Source organism: Danio rerio, chromosome 24 (genome assembly GCF_049306965.1).
Source record: "Danio rerio strain Tuebingen ecotype United States chromosome 24, GRCz12tu, whole genome shotgun sequence".
In the NCBI taxonomy this organism is placed as follows: Eukaryota; Metazoa; Chordata; class Actinopteri; order Cypriniformes; family Danionidae; genus Danio; species Danio rerio.
In genome coordinates this window covers 7,965,549-7,983,334 of record NC_133199.1, presented here as the reverse complement: position 1 = coordinate 7,983,334, position 17,786 = coordinate 7,965,549, and the positions used below count along the sequence as shown (strand labels likewise).

At 37.3% G+C, this 17,786-nt stretch overlaps 1 protein-coding gene across 11 annotated transcripts in view; it reads left to right on the top strand.

Moving 5' to 3' along the window:
* rpgrip1 (RPGR interacting protein 1) overlaps positions 1–17,786 on the top strand; it is a 29,581-nt gene that overhangs the window by 7,096 nt on the left and 4,699 nt on the right. For 4 of the 11 annotated variants that reach the window (XM_068217154.2, XM_073941421.1, XM_073941424.1 and 1 more), the window contains exons 7-23: positions 526–672; positions 993–1,098; positions 1,882–1,905; positions 2,328–2,474; positions 2,556–2,629; positions 4,518–4,729; positions 5,850–5,956; positions 6,088–6,138; positions 6,215–6,394; positions 6,463–6,580; positions 9,487–9,987; positions 11,284–11,432; positions 13,095–13,443; positions 15,006–15,181; positions 17,135–17,479; positions 17,566–17,602; positions 17,686–17,783. In XM_068217154.2, coding sequence (XP_068073255.1) covers positions 526–672; positions 993–1,098; positions 1,882–1,905; positions 2,328–2,474; positions 2,556–2,629; positions 4,518–4,729; positions 5,850–5,956; positions 6,088–6,138; positions 6,215–6,394; positions 6,463–6,580; positions 9,487–9,987; positions 11,284–11,432; positions 13,095–13,443; positions 15,006–15,181; positions 17,135–17,479; positions 17,566–17,602; positions 17,686–17,783 — 2,821 coding nt within the window. Of the gene's footprint in view, positions 1–34; positions 50–525; positions 673–992; positions 1,099–1,881; positions 1,906–2,327; positions 2,475–2,555; positions 2,630–4,517; positions 4,730–5,849; positions 5,957–6,087; positions 6,139–6,214; positions 6,395–6,462; positions 6,581–9,486; positions 9,988–11,283; positions 11,433–13,094; positions 13,444–15,005; positions 15,182–17,134; positions 17,480–17,559; positions 17,603–17,685; positions 17,784–17,786 lie in introns of all 11 variants that reach the window. The other 7 variants (XM_068217153.2, XM_017353944.4, XM_073941423.1 and 4 more) reach the window with 4 other exon arrangements.

The window sequence follows — 17,786 nt, the reverse complement described above, 5'->3', positions numbered from 1 at the left end:
GATCTTTCTGTCTCTTTCTCTTTCATATGAGCAGACTTGCTTTACTCAGGTTTGTTGGTTGTTTTATATGTCTGCATGATTGCAAAATGCAGTGTAGTGCTACGCTTCATACATGTGAAGAAAAAAATATTCAAAATTATTTGTGTAGTGTTACATTAAATAAAAACATTGTAAGCACTGAAACCATTTTATATAATTTCTTATGATTTATCATGATGTCTTTGAATTATATCTGCTCATGGCAGTCTGGTATTCATAGATACTTCAGCCATGTAGATACGCTTTTACCCACAAAAGGCTTTGCCAGGATTTTATTTATTCTTTCTTTACTCTAAACTTGTTTGATTTATATCCATCTTGATGATTCAAATCCATTTTGATAATCCATGTCCATATGGTAGGTCAGCTTCCATGTTATTAATTTGCTGTTTAAAACACCTATTAATCACCAAACCAATGTATTAGCTTGCTTGCTCGTTATCTGAATCTGGCTTTTACCGTCTTCTTGCATGTTTTCTCTCTCAGCAGATCCACAGTCATAGAAAGCCAGCAGGGCAGAGTGGCAGAGCTGGAGTTGACTGCTCAGTCACTAAGAGAAACACTCAGAGACAAAGAGAGAGAAATCGAAGGTATCGTTAAAGACCTGCGCAAACAACAAGTGGATGGACACAGGTAGGTTTATTAATTACAGTCAAATGAACAGTACTTGTAAAATTGCTGATTCAGTCACATCTAACATTTGTGCTCATGATTTTAATTCAGAAGTAAACAGAATCAGCACACTGCCACTTTAGCACACACACAAAAAAAACAATTTGATCACACAACGTGTTAACGTTTAAAACGTCAGGTTGAAACATTACTTCTGTCTCTATTTTGTTTAAGTTGATCAAGCACCTGCCTTCACGATTTTATTTAATTCCGCCAACAAATACTGCTCAATGGCGTCAACACAGTGTGTATGTGACATTTGTTTTTGTTTTTCTTTACAGACTTATTATAAAAGATAATGTAGATGTGATCAGACTGCAGAAGCAGCTCTCTGAAAAGAGTGCGGCCCTTCTGGTTATTCAGGAAAAGTTTGGCGGGCTTCAGGAGGTGAGCTATACAACCTAAACAGACCAAAAACATTGGTAAAAATGATCAGTTTTAAATGACATAACTATTGCTTGACTTGTGCTTTAGACTTCACTGGTTTAGTGATGAAAACACTGTAGTGTGCATAGACACTAAAACCCATAGAGTCATTCTCAGTCTTGGTGTAATAGTGATATGGATAGTGATAATAGTGAATTGAAGTAATAGTTTTTGGTCATCAAAATGGAGGACATTCAGCACACATTCACTGCAGAGGATCTTAAATCATGCAGGCGGCAGAGCATTCCTATACATTTTGTAAAGAAATGCATGTCAGAAAGCTACCAATAATAACAATAAAGTTATTTCAAATTACTTCGGTACACTGTATAAAGTAAAAATAGTATAAAATACCATTAAGCATTGCTTTACAGCATATGTGCTGACTAACTTTTTAAATACTTATGAAAAAGTTAATGGCAGAAAATATGCTACATATATTCATTTAGAAATATGTTTACTAGGTCAGCGCCAATAGCCTAGTGGTTAGTGTGTCGACACGTGGCATTGAGGTGCCCGCAGTGACCCAAGTTCGATTCCCATCTCGAGGTCCTTTGCTGATCCTTCCCCTATCTCTGCTCCCCACACTTTCCTGTCTCTATATCTCCACTGTCCTATCAATAAAGGTGAAAACCCCCAAAAAAGAAATTTAAAAAAAGAAATATGTTTACTAGGAAAGTGTTGGTGACATATTTCTGGATTAAAAGATGTATATAATTCTTATTACTCCTTCACTTTTTTAAGGCTTACGAGAATCAGCTGGAGGAGGTAAGTTTAACTATAAAATCTTATATTCTTTTAGGGCCTGGTTAAACTTTTCTATTTCAATTTTTTTTATATTATTTGTGAAAAAGATCCCATTTACTTTTACACATAAATGTGTCTCCGCTAAATAGACATCACTCTAATCTTCAAAACCCATGCTATATGCTAATTTAACTAGGGTAGATTGATTTAAGCATCAGATACACCACAGTTTCATTTATTTATTATTATTTTTTCACATAAATTTAAGCTACATATCTTATTCTGCATACAAATTATTACATAGACTCTTGTTCCAGTAAAACCTCAACACAAGCACACAAAGTTTAGAAGAATTACACTGTTAACATTAATAAATGGCGTTGAATATTGGTGTGTGTGTGTGTGTGTGTGTGTGTGTGTGTGTATTTTTAAATATACCGAAGGGCCAGAAGTCTTTAAAAGAGAGCCAGGAAGCACTGCTGGGGAAGGTGGAAGAACTGAGTGAGCAGCTGAAACAGGAGAAGCAAAGAGTGCTAACTCTCGAAGGTCAGCTCAGTGCGGCCACTTTTTCACTGCAGGCTCTGGGGGAGGTACTGATTCAGTTTTACCTTTGGACTTTTACTGTAGGCTTTCCTGTTTGCCGGCTTATATTATCATCATCTGTTTTACAGCTTCAGGAGAGGGTTTTAGACCTGGAGGGGGAGAGAAACCTCTTGAAGAAGAGCTATGACTCCCTTCTGGAGAGGTCAGTATTTCATAGGGTCACCCCCAAAATTAAAAATACCCATATTTTAATCACCTTCAAGCCATCCTATATATATATATCCTGTATATGACTTTCTTCTTTCAAACGAAAATAGAGTGGTTTTACATTTTATTCTGGCTCTTCCTGTATAATGGTCTTGGGTAGTGGCTCGTTTTTGCAGCTTCCAAAAGTGCATAAATCTGCCACAAAACTAAGCCATACACCACCAGGGGGATAGCACATGTCTTATAAAATGGATCAATGTGTTTTTGTGACAAACATTTGTTCAATATTTAAATTAGAAACTCAAATCAATGACTACCAGCCACTGACAAATGTGTTTCCTTCCATCTATTTTTGTGTGCATTTTAGAACATCACAGATAAACTTATTATCCAGTAAGAAATATTTGCATAAATTATGGGATATGGGTCTGATGGGACAGCATTACTGGAGTTATTTTCACTCTCGCCCATCTTTGATTCCCAGCTAAAGTGGCCTTGAGCAAGGCACCTATTACTCCTGGGACCCTGCAATAGCTGCCCACGGCTCCGGGTTTGATATTTAACCATACTTGACAATAATCACTTCACTTTATTATTGCTTAAATTGCAATAATGAACCATTGAACCAGTTTTTTGAACCAGAAACAAAGTGGTCCAGTTAGAACCAGTTAGCGGAATAAACCACCAACTTATCCAGCATTTGTTTCACACAGTGGATGCCTTTCCAGCTGCGACCCAGTACTGGGAAACATCCATACACACTCACATTCACACACATACAATATGGCCAATTTAGTTTATTAAATTCACCTATGGCACATTGCTTTGGACTGTGGGGGAAACCAGATCACCCAGAAGAAACATGCATAGAACATCCAAGCTCCACACAGAAATGCCTGACCCTGACCATGTGTCCCATGTCATGACCAACCCTGTGCCTGCAGATTTCAGCTCCAACCCAGATCAAACACACCTGCCTGTAATTTTCTAATAATGTTCAGGTCCTAATTAATTAGTTCAGGTGTGGGTTGGAGCTGAAATCTGCCGGAAGGTAGATCTCCAGGAACGGGGTTGAGCGCCCCTGTTTTAAATAATGCACCATTTCTTGCACAGCCTGTTCATTTTGCTTCATAGAATCTTAATGTGTCATTTAGGAGAATCATTTTTGTTTGTCTTGATTTTTTTTATTAATGGGTTTTAAATAAAGGGTTTTATCTAAAATAAAAATAATCTTTTAATGTACTGTATCTACAGTCTACTAGAAGAAAATTACCTACGTCTTGGATAGCTGAAGGGTGAATAAATTAACAGCAAATTCTATTTTTGGGGAATCATTGCTTTGAGAAATAGCCAGCTTTTTCTGCACTTTTAAATTGTGCTTATTTATATAGTTTTATCCCATCCTCCTTGTATTTAACCTATAAAACTGGCTTTTAATCTTTGTCTTTTTACCCTAAACCCATCCTGTAAAACAAGTCATTCTTATTTGCATAATACTCTGCATAATACTGATTATTTCAACGCAAATCCACTGCAATAACAAGGCAAATAATATAATGAATAATGCAGAGTTTATCAAATATAAGATAAGTTCAAATTCTGCTATAAAGCAGCACTAAACCAGTTCTTTGTTAATAAAGTTTCATATAAATCCTCTGCAAATGTAGCAGATTTGGAAATAGCAGCAGCTATTCTATAAGCTATTCTACATTCTTAACAATTCTATTATCTATAAACAGCTAAACAGCAGGATAGCAGTCTTCTTGAGCCAGATTTGGATGAATCAAGTAACTAATAAACAATGTGTGAACCTGAAAATGGAAAAAATCTAGAGTAAAAGCTATATGCTTTGTAATAATTTATATCAATGGTTTCCACCACAGCACTATGTCCATCCAGAACCATCAAGGAGATAAACATGAAGAAAAAGAGGAAAGAAAGGAAGAGTTAAGAGAGGAAGGATGGAGAGAGGAACTTCAGAGGCTTAAAGAAAGACTGGAGGAAGCAAGGAGTGAAAGGAAAACACTGGAGCAGGAGAAAGAACAGATGAGGCATGAGATTGATCAAGTTAAAAAGGAGAAGGAGCGAGATAAAGGTACTGTAGTCCAACCTGTAGTGATGTCTTGCAATGCCAGAACATTAAATAGCAACATCAGTTCTGGACCACAAATCTGTTAAAAAAGATCCTGTTTGGATTTCACATACAGTGAGTGACAGTTCAAAATGACTACTACCTCCCTGTGTGACACCGCCATGGGACAAAGTTATTAGTAAACTGTTTAGGTGTAATAGCAGTTTGTGTCAATTCCACCAGGGGGCATAATCTAACCACAAACTTGTCAGCTCAATGCCTTCCTCAGTGCGTAAAAAGTTCTTGAGTTTGTTATTATTTTTTTCAACCAATGAACTATACCTACACTCACCGGCCACTTTATTAGGTACACTTGACCAGTACCGGGTTGGACCCACTTTTGCCTTCAGATCCACCTTAATCCTCCGTGGCATAGATTCAACAAGGTACTGGAAATATTCCTCAAAGATTTTGGTCCATATTGACATCGTAGCATTTATAGCATCTATAGCATCTATAGCATGATAGATTTGTCGGCTGCACATCCAAGATCCAATCTCCCGTTTCACCACATCCCAAAGTTGCTCTATTGGATTGAGATCTGGTGGAGGACTGTGGAGGCCTTTTTAGTACAGTGAACTCATTTTCATGTTCAAGAAATCAGTCTGAGGTGATTCAAACTTTTTTTGTAAACCCTAGATATAGTTGTGCGTGAAAATCCTAGTAGATCAGCAGTTTCTGAAATACTCAGAGCAGCCCGTCTGGCACTAACAACCATGCCACATTCAAAGTCACTTAAATCGCCTTTCTTCCGCATTCTGATGCTCACTTGAAACTGCAGCAGATCATCTTGACCATGTCTACATGCCTAAATGCATTGAGTTGCTGCCTTGTGATGGGCTGATTTTGAAATTCGCCAGCAGTTGGACAGGTGTACCTAATAAAGTGGCCAGTAAGTGTATATGTTTAAATATGTATATCAACTATAATAATATGCACACGTTCATATAGGATATGGCCATATACAGTATCAAATTTCTGTATTAGTTGCGCAGTCAGATTGGACTGTCACAATTCAAAACACACCTGATGTTTATTTTCTTCACTGTTGATGCACACACATCTCCTCACTTTCTGTTTTCAGATATGGTTATGTTCCTCAGAGAAAAACACGACTGCTTGGAGCGAGAAGTGCTGCAACACAGACAGGAAGTCACATTGTTGCAAGAGAAATTAGACTCAGTTACAAAAGTAAGATAAAATGACATCACATAGAAAAAGAGAATGGGTACTCTTACGGATGGATATGGATACTAGTATATTCAATTCGATAGAAAAGTGTTTTGTATTTGTTCCATATTTTGCTTTTCATTGTCCATCAGGAGTTTGATATGAGTGTGGAGGATCTGAGTGAGACTTTGCTGCAGATTAAGGTAGTTTTTAAATGCTGTGGGTATTTATATCCAAACAAAAAGAGTGTTTGTTTCATTCCATTCTTCTGTTTCTTAGGCCTTCAGAATGCAGCAGGAGACTCAAGGTGTGATGCGCTTTCTGAAAACAGATGTAAAGTTTGAAGACACATCAAGGGATTTGACCGCAGTACAGGCCTCGTATGCAGAAACAGTTTTAGAACTCCAGAAAACCAGAGACTTATTATTACTACAGCATCGCCTTAACGCTGATCTCCAGGTTTGTGTGCTTGCAGTGAGAATATTGGGTGTGTTGTGTTCCAACCATTACAGTGTTCTCTTTTATAGAATGAGATGACGACAGTTCTTGAAAAATCTGAAAGCGAGAGAGAGGAGAACAGGAGGAGGGCAGAAGAAAAAGACAAGTTGTTAAAAAGCAGAGGCCTTCAGATCAGCAATTTGCAAGGTTAGAAAAAACTGCTGTTGCAGCATGTACAAAGTACAGGAGACCAGGGAAAGTTGACATAAATTCACAGTTTAAAGTCTGATTTTTATAGCTGTTACTTTGCATGTTGGATTCAAAATCATTTTTAATCAGTATTTTATGTTTAAAAATAACAATTAATAAAATAGTAAAATACTAAAACAGTCATTAAATACATATTTTATTTTTAAATTTTATAATAAAATTACAGTAATAGATTTTAATGATTTATCCTGAATTATACTTAAAAAAAAATTTTTTTTTTTTGAATATGTTTGTAGTTTTAATGATTGATAAATGACTATGACACCAATACACTGGGATGCAGGATCAGTATGCGTGTTTTACTGCAACCCATATCAGGAAAAAGTTGGGACAGTATGGAAAACGCATAAATAAACATCAATTCCTGCAACACATTTCAAAAAAAGTTGGAACATTAAATTGTTTACCACTTTGTAATGTTTCTATTTGTTTTCACAATGTTTAAAAGACTTTTAAAGACTGAACGCACCAAGTAATGCGTGTTACGGGTGTAATTTTGTCCCATTCTTCCTGCAAACAAGTCATAAGTTGGGCAACAGTACGGGTACTTTGTTGTCACATTTTGCTATTCAAAATGTATCACACATTCTCCATTGGAGACAGGTCGGGACTTCAGGCAGGCAAGTCGAGTACCTGTATCCTCTTCCTCCGCAGCCCGGACTTTGTAATGTGTGCAGAATGTGGTTTTGCATTGTCTTGTTGAAATATACATGGTCGTTCCTAAAAAAGAATGCAGCATATTCTGCTCCAAAACCTCTACTTTTAATATGTACTTTTCAGCATTGGTGCCTTCACAGAAGTGCAAGTTACCTTTGTCAAGGACACTGACACAACCCCATACCATGACAGACTCTTTTGTGGCGTTACACGTTTCCACTGTGTGATGGAACCCAGATACCTCTGAGCCCAGAGCAGTCAAAGAAGCTCCTGAACACTGTTAACATAGGGCTTTCTTTTTGCACAGAACATCTTTTACAGCTTTTACTGGCATTCATGGATGCAACTACGTATTGTGGTAGTCCTGAGCCCATGTGGTGATATTGCTTATTGATAGGGATGACTGACGAATGACTGTTTGAATCACTCTGGATTCAAACCCATTATCTCTTCTTGCTAGCCCGCAACTCTCACTAAGGCCCCGTTTACACTAATGCGTTTTCGTTTTAAAACGCATAAGTTTTGCTACGGTTACTCCATCCGTCCACACTACGCCAGAGTTCTTGAACGCCGAAAACAGAGCGTTTCGAAAACGCTGGAGAGGCCGTTTTCATTCTGAAACGCTGCTGCTCCGTTTCAGTGTGGATAAGGAAAAATGGAGACATGTGAAAATGGAGGCGGGACTGCTGAGATTCGCTACCTGATTGGGGCTTTTGTGTCATTGCGTATCCTTCCCTTATTCGTCAAGTCCCTATCACATGACTATAACACATGGCTTTAACGCTAGCGGAAGACAGTAATGTAAACAACAACATACACACAGAAATTGGAGCGTTGTTTACACTGTTGTCTGTTTCAGGCGCCATTGTGCAGTTATTTATTTGTTACGTTTAGTCTGTCCACAAAAATACCTCTCTTGCTTTCTTTGCCATCGCGTTCATTGTTCAACTGGCGTTTGTTGACTAACAATAACCAAATGCCGAGCGAGACACATGCTTCCTGTTTATACTAGAACGCGCATGCCCAGAGTGTGCGAATGATCACGTTATATACGTTTTTGGTGGCGTAGTGTGGACGGAGATATGTTTAGAAACGCTAGGTGAAACGCTAGTGTGGACGCGGATCGTTTTTGATCCAAAACGCCGTTTTAAAATTAAAACGCACTAGTGTAAAAGGGGCCTAAATCACTTGAAGCCTCAAATCTAAAGTGTGGGGTTTAATACTTCAATTTGTGCAACTTTCTTTGCTAAAGCTGTTTTAGAGCATTACACAAAATGAGCAATAAGTGTTGCTGAGAGATGGGTTTTGAAAGGTTTTGATGCATCAACATACTTGTTTTAACTGTTTGAGTGTTTCATGAAGTCTTGCTTTGCCCATGACTACTTATAGATGAATCATGATTCTTGATGCAATGCTCAGTGACTGAGGGACTGGAGATCACAGTTGTTTAGCTGAGGCTTGCACCCTTGTCCTTTACACAATGAAATTCCTCCAGATTTCTTGAAACTTTTAACTCTGTTATGCACTGTAGAAATTGAAACAAATGTCTTCCTATATTTCTTTGAGGAACATTTCAATACCTTTCTAACATTTTTATTGTCAAACTGGCAATCATCTGTCAATCTTTGCTCTTAAAAGACTGCTGCTTTTGTACTAAATCATAATTAATCACCTGTTGACCTCACCTGTTTCAAATCACATCATTATTGATCCAATTTACCTGATTGCTAGCTCTTAATTGCTTCGTCTTAACTTTTTTTGCAATGTGTTGCAGGTCTAAAAGACAGGAAATGATGTATATTTACTAATTAAATGAAGTCGACCAAACAAAACATGAAATATATTGTGTTCATATTGTCGGCAATGAAATACAAGTCAAAGTAAATTTGGAAATCTCTACTTTCCTTGTTTATTTGCGTTTCCATACTGTCCTAACTTTTCTGATTTGGGGTTGTACTTTTCAGAGCTACACTAAAACTGCCTATTCAGTACAGTAAATCACATACAAGTGGTACACATTTTGGATATTGCTATTGATTTCTCTATAGAAAATATACAATGAATATATCAGTACAATAGTAAATACTTAAAAGTGAAAAATGTGATTGCTAGCCTTATTTGTCCCTATGGATATTTGTTCGGTTAACAACACAAGTTTGTTGACATCTTATTTTGCTTCCATTTAGCTCAGCTCAAAGAGTTAGCATATAGCCCTAGAAACAATAAGCGGGCCATACCCCTGCAGTACACCTGGACAGGGCTAGAACAAGACTCAGTGCGGCCCACTGTGGAGAGTGCCATAATCACACATCTGCATGGAGGAGAATCCCTTCTGGAGGTCCATCTCACAGGAGCCACATTCACACCACTTGGACTGAGACTCATGGCACAAGACACAGGAGAGCACCAGGGGGTTGCGACTTTTTGCACCTATGGCTTTCTAGATTTTGAAGTCCTCTCAACTTCGTTAATGTCAGGTGGTCAGCCAAATTATGGCTTCACGTCGCAATATGCTCTCTCTGCTTTTGACCTGGAGAAGCTCATGGTTCAGGGTGGGTTCATCGCTGTTGAACTGCATCAGGCGCTCGGAGGGGTAAAATTTCTGACACGAGGAAGAGCGAGGATCTCGTTGATGGAAGCACTACAGCGCAGAGGTGAACGAGTGAAAAACAGAACCAACCTCATAGGTAGGCCTTAGTTTTTGTACATTTTTTTTATTTTATTTTACAATTAATATGCATTTAAATCAAGGGTGCCCATTCCTTTTTTTTGTTACGGAATTTTTATTCTTGCAAATAGCATTTTACATTTTATAATGATCCACAAAACAATCCCCAATTAAAACAATCAACATTTACAAATGCATAAATAAATAAAATAAACAAAATAATAATAAATAAAATAAAATACAAATACAGAAAAAAAATTATATCAAAAAAAATTACAATAACAAACCATATACATACATACACATGTACCTTCACTCAATCCCCATCTAAGGTTTTTAAGTAAAGAATTAAAGAATGCAATAAATTGTTGCCATTTTTCAAAAAATCTCCCTTACCTCTGATGATGTATTTAATTTTCTCAAGTTTTAAAAAGAAGACCAAATCTTTGAGCCATAATGAAATAGAGGGGGGTTGTGGGGAGGTCCAAGATAAAAGTATTCTGCGTCTAGCGTGAAGAGATGCAAAAGCCACAATGTCAGCGTGTCTCCGGTTTAAAGGTTGACACTGAGAGGGAACACCAAAGATCGCGATTAAAGGGCAAACAGCTAACTTGACCCCCAGAATATCTGAAACAATTTTAAAGAAAGTAATCCAGTAATTTTGCAATTTGGGACAAAATACAAACATATGACTAAGGTTACAAGGTGATAGTTTACACTTATCGCACATATCAGAAACATTGGGATACGTTTTAGAAAGTTTGGCCTTTGAGAGATGAGCTCTGTGTATCGTTTTAAATTGTATAAAACTAAGTCTAGCGCATAAAGTGGAGGTGCGCACATTGTCCAATACTGCACTCCAGTAGTCAACTTCAAACTCTAAATCAAGTTCCTCTTCCCAGGCCCTGATAGCTTTAATGTTATGAGAATTATCCTTTGACAAAATAATTGCATATATTTTAGAAATAATCCCACTGGTATGAACATTCAGTTTAAATACCTCTTCCCATGGAGACTTTGTAGGCAGGGAGGGAAACTCAGAGAACAGAGAGGAAGCACAATGTCTAATCTGAAAATAACGAAATAGGTGGGAGGGGAGCAGGTTAAATATTGATGATAATTCCGAAAAATTTAAGGGTGCCCATTCCTGTTCCTGAGTTGAGATCTATAAGGGGACAGAGCAATCTTGAGATACAGCTTGATTTAAATCATTCTCATGTAGGTTTTACCTTTGCCAAATTTTTATTTCAGTAGCTGTTTATTCTAATTATATTTGCCACAGGATTTTTAACAAATGTTATCCTTTATTCTGCAGGAGTGGATGGGGAAGTCATAGGAATCCTTGAGTTTTGGGTGTGTTTACATCCTCAGGTGGAACGCACTGAACCTCAGATGGAACGAGTAACAAGTAGAACTCCTGTAAGACACACCAGAGGCTCAGAGTGGGCTCATGGGGAACCAGAGGTAAATGCTTCCAAATATCACATCACATATGCAGTGTTTTGGTTAGCTTTGAAGGTACATACTCTACCTGACAAAAGTCGTGTCGTTGATCTCAGTTGTAAGAGCAACAAATAATAACTTGACTTCTAGTTGATCGTTTGGAAAAGTGGCAGAAGGTAGATTTTTTTGAGGAATTATGTTGAACTGTATCATAATCATCACAAATACTGTAGAAGACTTATTGGAACCTGCATGAACCCAAGATTCTCATAGAAATCAGTCAAGTCTGGTGAAGGAAAAATCATGGTTTGGGGTTACATTCAATATGGGGGCGTGCGAGATGTCTGCAGAGTGAACGGTCACATCAACAGCCTGAGGTATCAAGACATTTGTGCTGCCTATTTCATTACAAACCACAGGAGAGGACAAATTCTACAGCAGGATAGCGCTCCTCCTCATACTTCAGCCTCCACATCAAAGTTCCTGAAAGCAAAGAAGGTCAAGGTGCTCCTGGCCTTCTTTGCCATTCCAGATGACTTTATATAAAGTTATTTGAGCCATTGCAGAGATGTATAGATGCAGCCGTCCAAGCTCATAGGAGTCATACACAAAATTAATTATTTTTCCACTGCAGCATGACTTTATATTCTATACTGGACATTATTTCTGTTAAGTGACAAGACTTTTGTTTAAGCAAAGTCAGACCTTACTGTCCTAATTAAATAATTAAAAATCAAAGCATGATCACATTGTATTTTGGTAAAAAAAGCGTAATCTAGAGGGCTTTGCCTTTCATATAAGCCACTTCAGATACCAAATGATCAACTAGAAATCGATTTTTTATTTATAGTTCCTATAATTTGGATAGACGACTATTATATTGTAAGGTAGTGTATAGTTATCCCAAAAATTACCAATTCTGCAAATGAGGAGTCCTAAAAACTTTGAGCTACCAATGATTCGTTGTGATGTACATAATTGAGGAGAACAACATTCAAAACTACAACACTAGTCACATTAATACACTGGAGATTCGAGTAGCAGAGCTGGTACACACTGTAAAAATAATGTCAGGTTCCACACAATCATTTTGTGTTGGGACAACATGAAGGAATTAAGTTAACTTATTTTTGAAATTAAGATTGATTGTTACCATCAATAATGACAACAATTCTTCCAAAGTTTGTGTTTAAGAGAGGAAAGCAGCTGTAACAAATAAGCACAAATGGATATGGAATATGTAGAAAACTTTCCAGGCTGCTCATTTGCATACAAAGATGATTTTCAGTGACTAGGGGCATCCAATAATGTAGCAAACAAAAAAGAAACATCAAAAACTTTCAGAAAAATCATTTAGTAGTGCTTTCCCAGCTGTATTCAAGGAGTAACAGAAATAAGCATTCAATAGTTTTATTTTAAGAAAAAAGTGAATTCATCATGTGGACTAAAAACTATATGTCATAGTAATTTCTGTGTCCTATGATATAAATTTGCTGTTTGTTTGACTGTTAAAAGAACCACTCAGCAAAATTTGGGTGGTTGTATCAAAAGTCTGATTTTAGGTGTAATTAGTCATTTAATTTAGGATGTTAAGAAATGTAGAGTACATTACTTTAACACTCTGAGGTCACCAGGTCATGCTGGCACCTCAGACCCCAGAGGATTGTGTTCTTTGTGTTTCAGGAGATGTATGATTTCGGTGTAGGCATACCCAACGAGCTTGAGGTGGTTTTGGAGCGCTGTGTAGGTCTCAGTACCCGCTGGCCAGGCCTTCTCCCTGATGCCTACCTGACGTATCGCCTTTATGACCTACCACCTCATTCTACACCCATAATCCAATGCTGTGTGGATCCTGTCTTTGAAGACTCTGCAAGCTATCCGTTAGCTGTAACCACAGATGTACTAGAATACCTGAATGTGGGAAGTCTGTGGGTCTATGTGTTTGATGACGGCGACAGTCAGACGTCTCACACTTATTTGGCAAAGACACCCATTCCACTACGATCCCTTGCAGCAGGCAGACCAATCAGAGGTATTGCAATTAAACAAAACTTAATCTGATTAAATTAATCAAAAATCACTGTTTATAACATTGTAGACTCTTAATTAAAGTAGTCTTAATGAATTATTGGTCTCCATGTAAACGTATTAGATGTAGAAAAGCTAGTTCATGCTTTTATGACTTCTAGGTTGGATTACTGTAATGCACATTGCTAGGCAATTGAGTGTTCTGACTGGATGCTAATGGCAAATCCCACTAATAATGAAGTTAAATCAACATATTTTGAAATATGGCAGTTCAAAATGACTATTTTTGATATATAAACGTAAGGTAATCCTCTAATAGTAATCTGAACTTTTAGAAATAATTTTAACATGCTTATTTGGTGCTCAAGAACATTTCATTTGAACATTTCTGCTGCTTAATAATTTTTATTTATTTTTTATTAAGTGGGTATGCATTTAATTGAGAACAATGCTTATTATGTCCCAGAACATTACCATGTAAATTACATGTGGTTATTTATATTTACTAGAGAATCTAGTAAAAATAAATGTTTTCAACTAGGGCTGGGCAATTTAATCGAAAAGTGATCAAAATCGACCTTCAGAACCTGTAATCGATCTAATTTTTCCAGGATGTTTTTTTCAATTACTTTCCTTACGTGTCACTTGACCCTGCTCTGTTAAACGCTACGGCTGATTTCTACTTCTGCAGCCACTTTGTAGCCACATCTGATCTCTGGTCAAGTAGGATAATGGACTCATTCTTGAGCCTTACTTTGCACTACATTGACGATGATTGGAAGCCAGAGATGCCTTTAGATAGCATATAAAACTTGTCAGTGATAATAAATAAAAATAGTCATCCATTAATTGTAATCGAGTTAAAAGATTCAATTAATCAAGATTTCGATTGTAGGCCATACTTTCAACACTGAGAATCAACAGATTTAACTGATTTCTAAAGCATTATATGATGCTGAAAATACAGCTTTGACATCACAGGAATAAATTTCTGTACATCCATTGATCTATAGGAGCCAGTTTATTGATGGGGACTCTATACTGATCAGTAAGCGCCATCTTTCGGGATGAGACGTTAAACCAAGCTCCTGACTCTCTGTGATTGTTAAAAATCTCAGGATGTCCTTCGAAAAAGAGTAGGGGTTACACCCCGGCATCCTGGCCAAATTTGCCCACTGGCCTCTGTCCATCATGGCCTCCTAACCATCCCCATATCTCCTCGCCACCAATCAGCTGGTGTATGGTCTGGCACAATATGGTTGCCGTCGTGTCATTTAAGTGGATACTGCACACTGGTGGTTGAGATGAGGAGATTCTCCTCAAAAATGTGTAAAGCACTTTGAGTGTCCAGAAAAGCACTATATAAATGTAAGGAATTATTATTATTATTATTATTATTATTATTATTATTATATAGATCAGTGTGTACATACCATAATACAATTATATTAAAACATTTATTTGAAATTTGTCAGTATTTCCACTTTTCCTTTTTGGTCTATCACATAAATCCTACTATGAGTATAAGAGAAAAAAATTATTTATAGTGATATTCTCTGCTGCCAGGTGATTATGTGCTTAGAGACCCTGCTGGAAGTCCAAGGGGAATGGTGAGGGTCTCTCTCAGGTGGAAGTACCCCTTCCAGTCACCTGAAGTGCCCTCAAGACAAAGAGAAGGAGCAGAGAAGGAAAGGATGATGCCGAGTGCTGAAGTGTCACAGAGACCTATTGCAAAGCCCAGGGTGAGTGTTTGTAAATGACAACATCTGCCTACAGAAACTTATCATCTATAATCTATCTACTATTCATACACATTTCATGTTACATTAAGTGAAAAAGGGCATAATAGGTCAACTGAATGTGTAGCATATTTTTCTAATACAGTATGTAGAAGTATAATGGAATGAAAGGTTTCAATTGTTCAGTAGTTCAAAGTAGTTCAGTACTTTCTGCTTCTTTATTTATGTTTTAGTTTAGATCTTTATGCATATTCACTCTACACAAACAGTGTACAACAAAATTTATTTGTTGTTTAGGTTATAGGTCAAAGGTCATGTGTGTGTGATAGATAGATAGATAGATAGATAGATAGATAGATAGATAGATAGATAGATAGATAGATAGATAGATAGATAGATAGATAGATAGATAGATAGATAGATAGATAGATAGATTAAAGTGACATGTAAATTCTTCACCAGGTTAATTAGGTTAACTAGGCGGGTCAGGGTAATTAGTCAAGTTATTGTATAACGATGGTTTGTTCTGTAGACCATTGAAATATATATTGCTTAGGAGATAATTAGTGACCTTAAAATTATTATTATTTTTTTAAATATTTATTTAAAACTGCTTTTATTACTGCCAAAATAAAACAATTAAGACTTTTTCCAGAAGAAAAAAAAATATTATCAGACATACTGTGAACATTCATTTACTCTGTTAAACATCATAGATAATAACACAGAGAAAACCGCAGTTTAGCGCCCCCTGTAATGTTCGAAGCGGCTAACGTCATTGCACATTTTAGCCAGTTCGAACACAGACCATTATCACCCTAGGTACACTAGAGGGCGCCTCTTCATCTACGTATCTACAGGTAGATGGCATCAATGTATCTCTTATAGAGTAAAGCTCATGGTTCTAAACATTTTCAACTGTGTTCCAGGAAAAAAGTAATGGTTCAAGCAAACGTTGACATTTTCATTTTGATGATTATTATATACACTACAAACTATATGTATGTCAATATGTCTTACAGCAATTTACCCAGTAGTTAAACCAAATTAATACCATACTTATTTATAATAGTGGTGTACTAATGGCGTGTTTCCACTGACTGGTACAGTACGGTACGGTTCGGGTCGGTGCGGGTCACCTTTATCAGGCTTGTGTTTCCACTACCAAGGGTACCCTCTTGGTGGGCGTGGTGTATGACAGAGAGTTTCAGTAGACGTCATTTTCGCTCGAGAAAGCTGTACGGGTCGCCCACATATCATATGAGCAGCACTTCTCACAAAACAGACTCTTTACATACATAAATACTTGTGTTTAAATGTTTATTACTAACTTTTCTATGAATAGGATTTCATTATAACTGCAGATCAATGACGAAATAGCCTACTGTAACGTCTGTAATTATATAACATAATGAATAAATACATCATATATGAACACATACCAACCTTTACAGCCTCCGATATGTTATAAACTACACACAGCATACATTTAGTCTTTATTTAGGATAAAAATATACACAAAATATAGCCCACAGTCAGTGCAAACCTCTCATCTTTGTCTGTAGTTTTCAGCAGCACATGTAGACTAGGTGAAGATAATAGTAAACATGGCAGTTTGTTCATGTTTGCTGACAAAATTATGTGCTCTTTTTTTCCAGATTCTCCTTTCTTTTCAGTGTGTCACTCTTGTGTTTGTCAGTTTTTGACAGGATCAAGTTACAAAAGCTTGTCAATAATCAAGCACAGGTTGTTATCATGTGCTCAAGAAGTTTGTTATTTCAGATATAGACGCAGGACGAGCACAAGCAAGAAAGCGAAACCGCTCGCGCTTGAGACTGGCTTGTAAAAAACTAAGGGGCAAATCTGCTCTTCTTTTACATTTAGTTACATAGTTATGGAAACTGCATTTTGCAGTGTTCCTGAAATATCTAAATGTAATACTTTCATTTATTTCAGTCACAGCTTCGGCCTCCGTCTGGTCGTGAAGCCACTGACACTCACCAATCCACACCCCTTCGAAAATCTGAACGACATTTGATCACATCCCATCAGTCCCCATCCATTCAGGTGTCTGAAGCCAGTTCAGATCGGCAGAAACCTCCAGCTCAGCCATCGAGGTCAGTTAGAAGGAAGCACCGTCCTGCAACACTGTCCAACCAGAAACCCACAACTCCACCTTACCGGAGTTCTGCCATGTCTACTCAATCACCTGATGCTAATGCTGTTACTGACTTCAGAGCATCGGTGTCAGAGCCGAGCACTCCACGGAGTCAAAGAAGCTGCAGAAGCGACTCTGAACAGGTAACATAATAGAACAGGAAGATGTAATGTCAGCTAACCCAGTTCAAAAGTGTCATTGTTTTCTTCTTAAATCAATCTAAAAACAGGAAGTTGAAGAACAGGATGATGAAACAGAAGACAAAAGTGAGTTATATATGTCTCCTGTTTTTTACACAAGTTAAACAAATTGAGTTCAAGCTCCTTTTTACCTCTTATATTCAAAATAGCTCAAAGTGACGTAGACGTCCTTCACTCTGAAGAATCGAGAGAATCAAATGGAAGTGATGTCGTCATAATTCCTCACCCTCCAAAGCCACAAAAAAAGGTG